Source organism: Paralichthys olivaceus, chromosome 6 (assembly GCF_024713975.1).
Source record: "Paralichthys olivaceus isolate ysfri-2021 chromosome 6, ASM2471397v2, whole genome shotgun sequence".
In the NCBI taxonomy this organism is placed as follows: Eukaryota; Metazoa; Chordata; class Actinopteri; order Pleuronectiformes; family Paralichthyidae; genus Paralichthys; species Paralichthys olivaceus.
This window is the reverse complement of record NC_091098.1, coordinates 19,399,522-19,413,018: the sequence shown is the minus strand read 5'-3', so window position 1 is coordinate 19,413,018 and position 13,497 is coordinate 19,399,522. Positions and strand designations below refer to the sequence as shown.

General features: G+C 40.3%; 2 protein-coding genes across 10 annotated transcripts; both read left to right on the top strand.

Annotated features, from left to right (window-relative positions):
- Positions 1 to 633: 633 nt before the first annotated feature.
- rh50 (Rh50-like protein) lies at positions 634 to 3,553 on the top strand. The gene has a single exon (XM_020096426.2). It carries the CDS (start codon positions 818 to 820, stop codon positions 2,240 to 2,242), a length of 1,425 nt encoding a protein of 474 aa, XP_019951985.1. The 5' UTR covers positions 634 to 817; the 3' UTR covers positions 2,243 to 3,553.
- Positions 3,554 to 4,376: 823 nt separating this feature from the next.
- On the top strand, positions 4,377 to 13,484 carry rbm39b (RNA binding motif protein 39b). Of its 9 annotated transcripts, none has more exons than XM_069525897.1 (17): positions 4,411 to 4,631; positions 5,106 to 5,170; positions 5,286 to 5,334; positions 5,955 to 6,012; positions 7,469 to 7,518; positions 7,616 to 7,807; positions 9,099 to 9,152; positions 9,914 to 10,031; positions 10,115 to 10,267; positions 10,949 to 11,086; positions 11,174 to 11,239; positions 11,320 to 11,524; positions 11,794 to 11,880; positions 11,955 to 12,051; positions 12,472 to 12,577; positions 12,776 to 12,854; positions 12,964 to 13,484. In XM_069525897.1, the coding sequence occupies exons 4-17, from the start codon at positions 5,962 to 5,964 to the stop codon at positions 13,062 to 13,064; spliced, it is 1,497 nt and encodes a 498-aa protein (XP_069381998.1). In that variant the 5' UTR covers positions 4,411 to 4,631; positions 5,106 to 5,170; positions 5,286 to 5,334; positions 5,955 to 5,961; the 3' UTR covers positions 13,065 to 13,484. The 9 variants fall into 9 exon arrangements, with proteins under 9 accessions (XP_069382001.1, XP_069382003.1, XP_069381996.1 ...); XM_069525899.1 differs by having other exon boundaries at positions 4,439 to 4,631; positions 5,286 to 5,361; XM_069525902.1 differs by lacking the exons at positions 5,106 to 5,170; positions 5,286 to 5,334 and adding an exon at positions 6,181 to 6,256 and having other exon boundaries at positions 4,407 to 4,631.
- The last annotated feature ends 13 nt before the right edge of the window (positions 13,485 to 13,497 follow it).

Below are 13,497 nucleotides of genomic sequence, written 5' to 3'. Positions count from 1 at the left end.
TGACATCCATTTACGCTTTACAAAGCTTACTTGTTATTCTGACTCTTTTTATCTGTGTGTGCAGTCACTAAATAAAAACCCAAATCCTGACCTCCACCAATGAGGTCACAAACTAAATCTGTTCCCAAATCAAACTAGTTTAACAAATAACTGCAAAGTATAGTCGCTAATTAGGTCACATGGTTAACAACATGCAGCACCTGATATAAGAAACTGCAGCTATTTATTAAAATTGACCAGCTGTGATACCTTACTTGTTTTTAAGGTTTTCAGTCGAAGTGATTGATCTGGACGAAACGTGCTGAACTGACGGACTGAATCAAAGGTCTGTATGTTGCCCAACAATTTTCTTGCACAACATTTCCTCATGAAGCTTCTCACAGACACACTATGTCTTCAGTTTTAAAACCAGTGCAGAAATTCACATGATATATAAATCCTTACAATACCTTAATATAATACCTTTAATGTGTTTGCATGAACTTTGTTCTAGGATACTTTTTTGTGGTAAATGCATCACTATCTCAACATAATTGATTCTACATTCAGGTGTATGTGTACTTTGTGTCACATGTACTGTATTGTACTTGCTGTATTGTGCTGTTCGATTATCAGAAACCGCTGATGTACCAGAACGGCTGCATGTCTTATTACAGCAGTCAAAGTCCATGCAGCAGTGGTTCTCTCTGAGAGGAAGAGTGCTGGTGTTTGTTTGAGAGAGCGAGCAGGCTTGACCGCTGACTTTTACCTGTTTTATATAATCAGTCATAATCCAGACTCAGGAAATTTGTATCATTTGTTCCAAAGAGCCGTCAGGATGAAGGCACGGTCAACCAACCTCCGCGTGAAGCTACCTGCCTTTGTCTTTGTCATTGAGGTGGTTATTGTTGCCATGTATGCTGCTTTTGTCACCTACGATGAGCACGCCGATGCCAGGTTTCAGAACAACCAGACTGACCCAATGGACAACGCAGTGTACAAGGACTACCCTTTCTTTACGGACATACAGGTCATGATATTCCTCGGCTTTGGGTGCCTGTTGGCATTTTTCCGACTGTATGGCTTTGGAGGGATGGTTTTTAACTTCCTCACGGCCACTTTTGCCATCCAGTGGGCCATCCTGGTGCAGGGGTACTTCCAGTTCAGCCACGATGGAAAGATACACCTCGGAGTGATCAACCTGATAAATGCAGAGTTTGCCTGTGCTGTGGTGTTGATATCTTTCGGGGCAGTGCTGGGTAAGACCAGTCCATTGCAGCTGCTGGTCATGGCTCTGCTGGAAGTGCCAGTGTTTGCAGCCACAGAATGGGCCGTGCTGAAGTACATCAAGATTAACGACGCAGGAGGATCTATTCTCATTCACCTCTTTGCCTGTTATTTTGGCCTGGGTGTCACCTTTGTTCTGTACAGGCCTCACCTGAACGAAGGCCATGCCAAGGAGAACACCAGCTATCAGTCTGACATCCTGTCTGTGATGGGGACCTTGTTCCTCTGGGTGTTCTGGCCCTCCTTCAACTCAGCGTTGACCCTGAAAGGAGACGACCAGCACAGAGCCATCCTCCACACCTTCATCGGCCTCAGCGCCTCCACTCTCACGGCCTTCGCTCTCTCTACGATGCTGAACAAAAATGGTAAGATCACCATTGCCGATATTCAGAACGTCACGCTGGCTGGAGGTGTGACAGTCGGGGCAACTGTTGATATGATGATAACGCCTGTAGCTGCATATGCTCTGGGTATGATGGGCTGCACTGCATGCATGTTGGGCTATAAGTACTTGAGCCCCTTCCTTGCACAGCGCTTCAGGATCCAGGATCAATGTGGAATACACAACTTGCACGGTCTAACAGGACTCATATCCTGTGCTGCAGGGATATGCGCTATACTGGCTGCTAATGAGGAGGTCTATGGCCCCAGTTTTTATGAAATCTTCACACACAGAGCACCAGTGGAGGGCGACCCCAAACTGCAAGAGCTGCAGATGTTGATCCCCGGTTTACGGCCCGGTCTGGGGAGGACTGCCCGGGAACAGGCTCTGTTCCAGGTTGCAGCTGTTTTCTCCACCATAGGAGTGTCAGCACTGGGAGGCATCCTCACGGGCTTCATCTTAAAACTGCCGCTCCTTGCACCGCCATCGGATGATTTCTGCTTCGACGATAAGCTGTTTTTTGATGTTCCTCCTGACTACGATGTGCCACTTAAACTCAGAAACAAAACTATCACTGAGGATTCTGCTGCCTAAGTCTTAAATTAATCTGTGCATTATAGTGACTATTAATCATATGTTTACATCCATTACTTTGTATATAAGTTGCACTAGTGATCATAGACAATAATGGAGACAGTGGCACTGTCTAATACTGAAGGTGCTATTCATTGTCCTACATGCAAATATGAAATTAAATTGAGTGTCATAGCTGTCAAGTCAAGTCACAAGTGACTGATGATGACGGATGACGGCTGGTCACCTGCCTCATGGCAGATTTATCATGGCCTTTAGTTACCAGATTTACTAGGTATCGGTCTCTGAGAGGTCTGGACATCGGAGCCACTGGGAATCCCTGTACTCGTCTCCTCACAGAGACCTTGAAGAAGCCTTGGCTTGTGTCTGTAACTTAGTGCCTTATCTCCTGGTAGTTTACTTCATACTCTATTCTCACACAATCACATTACCTTGGGACACACTCACCTGCTCCTTACACACACACATCACCTCTTTTCTAAATTTGCATAAAAAAGCATGCCCGAGAATGTTTCTTTCTCTTACCCATCTGATTGACCTTGAGAATAAACGTGCACAGAAAAGAACATTATACTCAGTTCTCTTTAATTCAGAAGTCTCGCCAGGTCAAATTTCCTCTACACTATCTTTCTATCTATGTATCTGTTTATCTGTGTATCTATCTATGAATTATACGTCATCCCTCTTTCTATCCATCCATCTCTTATTATCACTTAAAGGTACAGTGTGTAGAATTTTGTGATATCTAGTGTTGAAATTGCATGATGCAGCTGAACACCCCTCACCTCACCCTCCCCTTCCAAACATAAAAAAGAACCTGTGGCAGCTTCAGTTGTCATAAAAACTCAAAAGGTGTTCAGTTTGTCCAGTCTGGACTAATTTTAAAAAACATGGCGGCCTCCATAGAGAGGACCCTCTCAATGTAAATATAAAGTATTTAAATATATATATATATATTAATTATTACTATAATTCATACAATTTAGATGACAGAAACTAGTAAAAACATCATGAGGATTAAATTTCTGGACCTTTTAACACTGTGGAAAAGATGATGTTCCTGTAAATGTCACTAGATGGCGACAAATAACCGTAAAACGAACTAAGCGTGTTTGTGTCACGTGTTCTGTGCTGAATGGAGGATGTTGCTTTATTTTAAATATATAAACACGTTGTATAAATGTTTTAATGTCGGTGTAATATGACCAAAACAGTCAACAGATAATCTTAATTATCTAAATAAGCAGGTTCAAAAACAGAACCAACACTAATAAGTGACAGATAATTGGAAAAAAAAAAATATATATATACACCAAATTTGAAGTGCTCATTGTGTTTTACACCAACAAGTTTGAAGTTTTATTTTAGATCATAGGACAAGATTGTGAATAACCCCTGATATTTATTTATACATTCTATAACATTATGTCAAAGTCGAAAAAAAATGTTTTCATTTGGAACTAAATAATAATAAACTAATACATATGTTTAATAACCGTGTATCAAGATATACACAGGCCTCAGCTCAAATGTGTAACGTTTAATGCAGCACAGCATTTCTATAGATTTCAACAGAGTGAAATACAATATAAAAACAATAATGTGCTTGAATTTCTGTTGTACGGATTTCAGAATCAGAATCAGAAATACTTTATTAATCCCCGTAGGAAAATTCAAATGTCACCAAGCTCCTGAGAATTTTTACAACTACTCTCCCAGGATTTAAAATGTCATTATATCAAATGTCAAACAATAATATCACGCCCATCAACATTCATTTGCCTCTGTACACACAGACAATCAAATCCAAAACTGACCTAAAGTGATATATTCATAACTGTAGATGAGTTATACTTCATGCACAGACCCAAAACACAGCGATTGCAGAAAAACACAGAAACAAATCAATAGAGAATAATCGATTAAGGAAAATAAAAAGCAACTTCATCATTCTATGAAAACTGAACATGCCGAGAGGAGGTAGTGAAACATTCAGAGGGGGATGTGGAAAATATGGAACTACTCAAGTAAAGTGCAGGTTCCTTAAAACTACATGTAGTAACCATAGACTGTATGGTAGTGAGTAACCTGCAGCCCTTCGCAAATCCACTAGGGGGCAATGCGGGAACGCAAAGCACCGTAGCTGCAGTAAAAAAAAACTCCCAGAAGAAGAAGTGAACGCGGAAAGAAGGAAGCAGACGAGGAGGGAGAACGAGTTGATCCCAGGCCGCGACCTGCCTCCGACAAAAGGTTACATAACTCCGAACAAAGTACAGCTCATCTCCGCTCTGTGCGACCTGCCGACACGGAGCCGTCGAGACGAGTCTCCCCCGCTGCTGCACACCTGCGACATTTTGACTGTGGGACGTCAGCTCGTCACTTTCAAAAGGTAACTTCGATGTTTGCTAACGCAGCTAGCTCGTTGCCGCCATATTGGCAGCTCACAAGTCAGCGCCCGTTTCCCCTCAAGTGAGCGTGAAATGTTTGAGTGTGAACACGTCGGAGTGGTAATGGTCGGACACGTGTTGCCCACGTACACACGTTAATTCGTATTTGTCCTCTTACTCGAGTCAAACCTTCCTGTAAAGTCACAATTCGGATCATAGTATTTAGCTAGCGCTTGGACGAGCGATGTGGCTAGTTAGCATTTAGCTAAGTGTCGACTGTAACGCATGTTTATCTTTTCTGAATCCTCCCAATTCTCACGGGACCGTGAGTTGTGTTGATGCTGATATGTTCACGTTGGGACACACGTTCAAGTTGATCAGATATTTGTTGATGTGTGTGATAGTTATGAAGATCTGGAACCACGTTGTTTTATCTCCTGTGTTGGCTATTTTAATCTAATGCTGATCTTCATCAGACCTCCGACGACATGACCACCGACAGTAAATGCTCTTGAACTATCTCGATCGTTGAGTTAAGTAGGTAATTAGAGCTAAATGTTAACACTGCAAGTTTCATACCTTTGAACAGATGATTTTCTTGATTATTATTTGTTTTATATTAACTGTAAATTGAACATTTTTTTTGTTTTTGGTAGTTGGTCTGACAAAATATTCTCTGCAGAGGTCAAATCAGTCTGAGAAACGGTGAGATGTGGTTATTTCTCTGACACGGTACGAATTTAACTATTAATCCACACAATATGTTTTATAGATGTATCTAAATTGAAATCAGGTATTAGTTTCAGCCCTCAATGTTGTTGAGGCCACAGTCTACAAACTCCCAATCTATCAATGGAGTTATTGTTTTCAGCTACTGGGTAACATCTTATTTGTTTTTCAAAATCAAATCTGTTTAAATAATAGCTTTTAAATGCATGTTGGTTTCGGTCGGTCTAACTTGTTTTTACTGGTGTATAACCTTCAGAAGGAAAGTAGAGGAGTGTCAGCTGTTTAGCATAAAGGTCTTTTAATTACTAGTCTCTATGTTAATCAATTGTTTTTCATGATTGATGTAGTTTCATGCTGTGTAAGGCAGGGTCATCAACCCGCCCGTTGTAAACACATCTTACTTGTACATGAGTCTAAAAAAAATTACAAAAGTCAAAACTGCATATAAATTAATACAAATTCAATAATGACTTACCAAAATAGTTGCCAGTTGTTTTTATTTTGGGAAGAAAACTTGTGACCGACTGTATCAAAACCATTTATTGCATCAGAATGGTCACTCGTTAATACAGGTTTTTGTTGCTTCCTTTCCACAGGATCATCATGGCTGATGATTTTGATGTTGAGGCCATGCTGGAGGCTCCATACAGAAAGGTGGGTACAGGACTACAGAGATGAGGCCTGTTTCACTGTTATGTTTTACTCTTGAGTCCTTTTTATAATTGCTGATGTGACAAAGTTTACTTGAATGTTGTGTGGTGTGTGAGTATTTAAAAAGTAATACAGAATTATAAATAAATCCACATCTATCTCTCTTTATAGACTTCCCTAATGATATCTCACCTCTACTCCCATGAATTCATCTTTGATTCCACTGTGAACTGTGAAAAAAAGGAAGGTAGTTATTGTGCATATACTGATGTACTGTGGTTCACCTTAGGACTAAAAGAGATTCAACCTAGAACATCCAATCCCTATTCGGTTTCAACAAGGTGAATGCCAATGGTTGATAAGCCCATCTTTACCTTACCAGCAAAGGAGGCAGTATTCAGATTTACTATCTGCATGCCAATACTGGCTCTGGATGTTCAGGCATTTTATGGTCAGATTTAAATCATTATCTTGAAAAAAAAGGTCCTGCAGTGTACGGCTACAACAAGAAGAGGTAATTCAACTTTGACCAAAAAGAACCATAAAATGTGTTAGATTAAGTTTTATTACTATTATTGTCAATATGTTTGAAAATGAAAAGATAGCTCTCTCAGATGTCATAATTACACGGATAAGTAACATGCATCACTTTCTCTTGCTTGTAAATATGAATACTGCCTCCTTGCCTTAGTCAAGTTTATTGTGAATAAGCATCTTGATTTTTTGCATGCTACACAACACCACAGATATTGATATATTACTAGAATGATTATTCTATTTAGCATTTTATTATAAAGTGAGTTACTTTCAGTAGTTAATGATTCCTACATAAGTCAAAAGGTTATGAGTATTATTTCATAATTCAGATATAATGGTAGTGTAACACGTGGCTGAATTGATGGATTTTTAATATATTTTTTTTTTCATTAATTTATTTTCTTGGGCGTCAATATTACTAAGAAGTGTGAATCCCTGTTTGCTTCAGGGCAAGATGTGTGACAGAGGTGGCATCGAGCTCTTACAGTCCAAGAACGAAAATGGGTGAAGATCACTGGACTGACATCAACCACACAGGATCTCTTTTAGTGGCCCGTGGGCCATATGTGGTCACTTGATTAGGCACAAATTGTGGCATTGGTACGACCTAATAGAAAGGGAATGTTGGAGATGACCTGACAACTTCCTGAACTCAGCTAATATGTTGGACACCCTCCCCTTATCTCTTGCTTTGTTGCATTAAGTACTAAGCAGCCTTGTTTAGAAAAACAGGAATGGGATGGGAAGTTATTGGGGAGGTGGAGGGACACTGTCCAGATATGACAGTAGGAAGTTTGAAGTATTATTATTATTAATTGAATATACTCTGCATTTTCTCTTGTCCCACCCCACCCCCTTTACCTTGACGACTTGAAATGTTGCATCTACGTCCTCATGATCTTCTTCTATCAACCTTGCTTAGGATGAGATCAAGTCCTCTCATGCAAATGGCCATGACGACCAGAATAAAAAGTAAGTTTTATTTCACAGAACCACACAAACTTATCAGTTTGATTCAAAACTGCTACCTTGCACCACAGTAGCATGGGTTTAACATGTCTTCTCACAGGAAAAGGAGGAGCAGAAGTAAAAGCCGGAGCCCAGGCTCTAAGAAGAGAAGAAGCAGAAGCAAAGACAAAAAGAAGGGTAAGAAGAGGAGCAGGAGCCGAGAAAGAAAACGAAGCCGCAGCAGAGAGCGTCACCGCAGCGGCTCCCGGAGCAAGGAACGATCTGGGCGTTACAGAGCACGAAAGAGCCCCATGTATGTGACCTTTTAAATGTACTGGTGTATACACCCATTTGCCACTTCACTGAGTACATATGCTAAATATAATACAATGCACATAATACTTTTTATTTAATTCCTTTAAAGTCTTAACTACATACATTCTGAATCTGGCTTCACGTGGATGTAAACTGCAACTTAACAGGTTGACTGATTTATTCAACCGTAAGGCATTAGTTCTCCTTCTTATGCAAACCCAAGTATTTGTGGCATGTGCAAAAGCATGGGCACCCTACTAAGTTAGTACTTAGTAAACACCCCACCCCCAATCCTCCCCTGCCAGCTGTTAAGCATGTGGGTAGAAATATTCTGCTTTGAGGTCTGTGGCCTAGCACAGAAAACATTGAACAGACAGAGTGAAGGAGAAATGCTGTTAAATATCATCAAATGCAGGAGGCAGATGTCATGCAATCAGTCAAGGACAATAATTCATGAAAAATGAAGAGGCTGTCTTCTACAACGAAACTAAACCAAAGCAGATCTAAATCTTCTGTTAACTACTGTAACAAACACAAGATGAAGCTTTTGAGACAGCCAGTGCTCCATATTAACATCACTGGAAATCTGTATATAGATTGTAAACATGCCCTGTGTGCAAAACTGCCTAAAAATATCGGAGTTGGAAGTGATCCATGGGAAGGGTGGGTAAAAAAATCTAAATTAAGACTCTAAGCTTGGAAGAAAGTTTGCTTGCTCTGATACCAAACTTCTGCACAGGCTACTGCTTTTTGAATTTCAATAATGTGCTTATCTGTGGGAGGGGTTGCATTTATTACTCTTAAAAATCAACAATATATAAATATATAGTCTCAGGGGTCAAATATAATGAGGCCTGGGGCCGCTTTCAACTGCATGATATTACAAATTAGAAATCTTAACTCACATAAAGAATATGTAGCAGAGTATATAGATATATTTTTTAAAAGAGACTGGAGTTTATATAGTTACCAATAACTTGTGAGTCCATCTGCTGTGTTTAATTTTAAAGCAAAGACTTGACTTTTTAAGCTTTACCTTCTCAGAGGAATACATTTAAAATAACATAGATTATATGTTAGAAAGACACTGTACATACAGGTACATAAATTACAGTAGTTAAGCGAATTGGGGTTTTTTTACCCTGAAGCAGGAAATTACCTGAATATTAGTTTCCCAGTGAGCCTGCAGCAGTGATATCAGGGTCTAATAAAATTGATTAATTTCTTATGAATACTTTTGTTTTTACAATTTGCCCACAGACGTACTTATTCTACTGTTTTTGTTACAGCCGCAAACGTTCCAAAAGTCGGAGCCCCTTCAAAAAGGAAAAGAGTCCCATCAGGTGAGAAGAATATTCACATTTTATGTTATACCAAAAACTGTTGAGTTGATTACACACTGTGAAAACATCACTAGGCGTATTTTATAATCAATTTCTGCCAATAGGTCCCTTTCACCCAAATCTTGAACACTGGCTACCTACTCTCGCTAGCACAGCTTTTCACCTACCGTAGCCTCACTTCAGAAAGCTTATAAAAAGATCGCTGACCTTACGGAGGAAGCTGTCCTCTGACGCTCTGGATCTCTTCCTTGCCCTGAGGTGGGATAGAATCCTTCATCCAAGTCTGAGGTCGCTCCCTCGTCACATTGCTCAGCTGCAGTCACCACACTGTCTTCTCAGATCTGCAATATTCGAGATTTTAATATTCATATGTGTTGTGCAAATTAAGATCTCTTCAAATATCTTAATTTTCTTTTACGCCCCACTCCCTCAACCCCCCGAAAATAAACTGGGCACCATTCGGTCTCGCATTATTAATTAACAGCTGGCACATTTTCATATCACCCCTGTCTTCTGCCCTGTGCCACATAAGAACATCTGGTGAACTCCTTTAATGACCTATGCCTGTCAGCATTGGATTTAGTTTCAGAACCAGAATCAGACCGGTCTCAAATGTGCCTCCATGGTTTAATTACGCCATCCGATTATTAAGAACATTAAAAGACAGACAAATTCGTTATTTAATAGTTTGGATTGTGATGTTTCCTGAAGAATAAGTCTGTTTCATTAATTTAACAAGTTTGATGTTTTTGTCCTTTCAGGCAACCAATTGACAATCTAACACCCGAGGAGAGGGATGCACGCACAGTTTTCTGTATGCAGCTCGCTGCCAGAATCAGAGCTCGGGACCTGGAAGACTTTTTCTCAGCTGTCGGAAAAGTCTGTTTATTTTCTTGTTTTTGTGAATATATCCAGAAAGTCCGTATATAGTTATTAAAAACCATCACTGTTTCTCTTTGAAGGTCAGAGACGTGAGAATGATCTCAGACAGAAACTCGAGGAGGTCAAAGGGCATCGCCTACATAGAGTTTGTGGACTCTTCTTCTGTACCTCTGGCGATCGGACTCACTGGCCAGAGGCTTTTAGGAGTTCCCATCATTGTCCAGGCCTCTCAGGTAGGTGTTCTGACCTCACTGTAACATTTAAATGAAGTGTGGTGCAGTCTATCCAGTGTGACTATCAATGGACATCTCTAAAGCAGAAGGAAACATTGACCAGTTCTAAAGGGATAGTTCACCCACAAATGAAAATTCACTCATTATCTACTTACCACTATGCCAATGGAAGGGGGTGAAGTGTTCGAGTCCACAAAACACTTTTTTCATGCGTTGCAGCCAAATACAATTTAAGTAAATGGTGTTTGAGTCTTGAAACCATAAAATGCCTCCATACAGCTTGTGTGGTGTCATCCAAATTCAACTAGAAACACTTACACCACGTTTTACCCTGAATTACCTCTTACCTCTTGCCTGGAGCCGTGTTTACGTGCACACACACCCCTCTATCGGCGCAGTGATAAGTAGATAATGAGTGAATTTTCATTTTTCTGTGAACTATCCATTTGAAGTCGGCACACTCGGGATCTCAGGATGACATGAAAAGTTTGTAAATGCAGTGAAAAGCTTTAAAACCAGTGTTCTGTTCGTCAGTTGTTAAACAGACTTTTCTAATCGTATTGAATTCAGCTCAGTTTGCATTCATTTGGAACAGATTGGCTTTTTCTACATTGCAGCTCCTAATGTTTGACATATATTGAATTAACATTCTTATGCTTCACTTTCCATGTGTAATCACAGGCAGAGAAAAACAGAGCTGCAGCGGCTGCTAACAATTTACAGAAGGGCAGTTCCGGTCCGATGCGGCTGTATGTGGGCTCGCTGCATTTCAACATCACTGAAGAAATGCTTCGAGGAATCTTTGAGCCCTTTGGAAAGGTCAAGAACAAATTAATTTTAGTAAATCAGAATTTCTTAATTCCTGTGCAGATGCATTTGTTTCAATCGTGTTTTTGGTTTTCACAGATTGAGGGAATCCAGCTCATGATGGACAGTGAGACTGGACGATCCAAAGGATATGGCTTCATATCGGTAATCAAGGCCTTTGATTTATTTACAGTGCTGTAGAGTCTGCAGCTGATTTTTTACCTTAAACACTTTGTCTTCTGAAGTTTGCAGATGCAGAATGTGCAAAAAAGGCCCTGGAGCAGCTGAACGGCTTTGAGCTGGCCGGGCGTCCGATGAAGGTGGGGCATGTGACGGAGCGCTCAGACTCTTCGACGGCCAGTTCCTTCCTGGACAACGACGAGCTAGAGAGGACCGGCATCGACCTGGGCACCACCGGACGTTTACAACTAATGGCTCGACTGGCAGAAGGTTTGTATCAACAGAACATGAAGCACAAAATACACAATAACTAAGAAATACTTAACATTTAAAGTTGCGGTAAGAACAGAGTTTTAAAATCCATTTCTGTGCTGATACATCTGTTGCTGTGCTTTACTGCTGGGAAGCAGAACATTGAAACAGATTTATGTCACCTAACTGGTGCCAGTTTCCTAAAATGCCACCAGCTGTCAGTATAATGAAGCAACCGTCTGAATTTTACACTTGCGTGTGAAATTTCAATTTCTCTGCCTCCTCAGGAACTGGTCTGAAGATTCCCCCGGCTGCTCAGCAGGCTCTGCAGATGACTGGGTCCATACCGTTTGGAAACATGTCTGCTCCAGCAGGTGAAACCTTAGATGAAGCAAACATTGTTTTTTAATAGAGAATGGTGTCAAATAAATAATTGTTGCTGTTTCAGCCGTCCCAACTCCAGCTCCAAGCCAAGCATTGAACCTCCCATCTCAGCCGCTGGCCACACACTGCCTCCAGCTGTCCAACCTGTTCAACCCACAAGCGTAAGGATTTGATCTTTTGTAGATGGGCTCGTGTTTTTCCAAATACTCACCCAGTGGCCAGAATGTGAGCGGGGTCTTTGTGTAGAAACGTATATTGGTGCAGGCCAGACCAACCACTTACAATCATAGTACAACATGGCTCCTGTGTATTGACCCTGTGCTACAGCTCGGCTGCATATGGGAACAGAACAGGGGAATTTCACAAAAATATAACGTTGGAAGATTCACAGGTTGCCTGACAAACTAAAGAAGCCTCATTATCTTCAGGTGAACTTTAGAAATTGTTTCTACACAGAATTAGATCTGGACCCTTATTTCTGGTCAATATTAATATAAGTAAGACATCTTTCAATGTAAATCTTGGACATGTCAAAATATTAAGATTTTCTTGGAATAGTTAAAATCTGACTTGTTTTCCAGGGAAAATGATCCCACCTGGGCCACTGAGATCCAAGACGATGTGATCGAGGAGTGCAACAAACACGGAGGAATAGTTCACATTTATGTGGATAAGAACTCAACTCAAGTAAGTTGAAGCACACAAAATGTCTCAGCATCCAAATAGAAGATTTGACACATTACTCCAACCAGTAAAACCATTATCGTACATGAATCTGACATTTATGTTCCAATTGTTAGTACTTTTAGTTGTATATAACCTGGTAATATAATTAATCAAGAGGCGGAGAATCAAAGGATTAACCGAACTCTCTCTTGTTCACAGGGTAATGTGTATGTGAAGTGTCCCTCGATACCAGCAGCGATGGCAACTGTAAATGCACTTCATGGACGCTGGTTTGCAGGTATGTAAAGCCGTTTTGAATCCTTGTAGGGATAGTTCACTGAAAAATAAATACAAATGTGGAGCTTTCTTTAGGTTTTAACTGTCTTTCTTTATTCTTTCCCTCCCAGGCAAAATGATAACAGCTGCCTACGTTCCCTTACCCACCTACCACAACCTTTTCCCTGATTCAGTAACAGCGAAGCAGCTTCTAATGCCGGCACGTCGATAGTCTGAGACTTGCTTCTGAAAGGCAGTGTAAATACATTTGTTTGCATTCATGGAGCTGTCATTGAAACAGACACATCAAAATTAGTTGGCTGTGCGTAATAAAAGTTGCCTCAAGTTCAACATTGAAAATTAGGTTTTGTTTTTTAGTTGCTTTCAAAGTTTTTGTGGGTTTGTGTTGTAACTATCACTGAGAAGTAATCTGCAGGTATCTATTGGTCTGTATGTTTTTAAATATTACCGTCTTATCTGCTTGTTTAAATCCAGTTTTAGATTTAAAATTGCAGAGTCACAAAATGTGTTGGGTTAATAGGCCTTAAATGCCAAAAGTATATTAATGTCAACAATAATCCTTTGTACCTTTTTACAGCCATAATTTCATTTTTTGTATGAAGGCTCCCAATAAACTTGGCAAATTTGACAATTCATTTTCCATT